Genomic DNA, 1,323 nt, shown 5'->3' with positions numbered 1-1,323 from the left:
ATCCCCCAAACAATTTTAGAAAATGTGCATGTTTTTCACAACCTTAGAAGCAAAGAGTACTCACCTATAATTTTACCATTTTCATCAATTACTGAAATGCCCACAGGTACAGGAATATCACAGTCTTTTCCTCTGCAGCCTTTCAGTGCACTAACCCTACAAAAAAAAAAATAAAGCTAAACTAAAATAACAAAATCCCACTAAATTAAATGGTTCATGCTTCCAGTAAATATAATGGCTTATAAAGAAGACTAGCAATCAACTCTTCTGGTTTTAATTTTTAGGAGGACATGAATTTTTAGAAGGATATTAAATGGCAAAACATTAGTGGGAAACTAAAATTATCCCTAATTATTTATTTGCATTTTAGACTACTGTATCCCCTAAAAGTGATATTAAGCAATGATTTAAGTTACCAAGTTAACCACTAAAAGTCATTTTAACCCATAATGAACTTAAATATTGTACACTTAAATGAAAAGATCATTACTACTGCAATACAAATAAGCTAGAAAAAATAGAAAATATATTGAATCACAAAGTTTTTTTAAAAACTGACCTCTAATGATTGTACTTTTATTATAGGAGGCTCATGTGGCTACTTTCAAACTACTCATGACAGAATAAAGTGATACAAACTTCCTGGGAGGCAATACCAACAGGGTTTTCTTTTAAATAGGCGTATCCTTTAATTTAGTAATTCCATTTCTGAGAATTTATCCTAAAAAAATCATTAGGCAATCATGTGAAATAGTATATACACAAAGATGTATATTGCACTATGGCTGTAACAGCAAAAAAATCAACAATAACATTAAGTAGATGAATTAGAAAATAAATGCTATTTCCCATACTATAATACTATGCAGTCAATCTAAACAATTTTCTGACATGGGGAAAAATGTTAAGTGATAAAAGGAGGTTGCAAAATATTGTGCTCTCAATTTTGCACCCCAAAATTTTACACATGTATGTATAATCATGTTTATGTTAACAAAGAAAACTCAAGAAAAGGTTACTACTGGTTGTCTCTGGGTGGAAGACCTATAGGTGACTGACTTTTTAACCTTTCTATATTATCTGATATTTTTACAATGAGCTTGAAATACTTCATAGAGATTAAAAAAACAAATAAATAAAAGAGATTAGATAATAATTAGATGATAACAGTCATATTATTATGGCTATTATATAACCAGATACTATATATACAGAGCCCTAGTGGCACAGTGGTTAAGCATTAAGGCTGCTAACCAAAAGGTTAGCAGTTCAAATCCACCAGCCACTCTTTGGAAACCCTATGGGGGGCAGTCCTACTCTGTC

General features: G+C 31.0%; 1 protein-coding gene across 1 annotated transcript in view; it reads right to left on the bottom strand.

Annotated features, from left to right (window-relative positions):
• GTPBP10 (GTP binding protein 10) overlaps positions 1-1,323 on the bottom strand; it is a 26,610-nt gene that overhangs the window by 18,904 nt on the left and 6,383 nt on the right. Inside the window, exon 3 of the mRNA XM_023736082.1 lies at positions 43-156. Coding sequence (XP_023591850.1) covers positions 43-156 — 114 coding nt within the window. The remainder of the gene's footprint in view (positions 1-42; positions 157-1,323) is intronic.

Source organism: Trichechus manatus, unplaced genomic scaffold (genome assembly GCF_000243295.1).
Source record: "Trichechus manatus latirostris isolate Lorelei unplaced genomic scaffold, TriManLat1.0 scaffold00085, whole genome shotgun sequence".
In the NCBI taxonomy this organism is placed as follows: Eukaryota; Metazoa; Chordata; class Mammalia; order Sirenia; family Trichechidae; genus Trichechus; species Trichechus manatus.
Note: the sequence above shows the minus strand (reverse complement) of the source record. Positions and strands in the feature narration are given on the sequence as shown.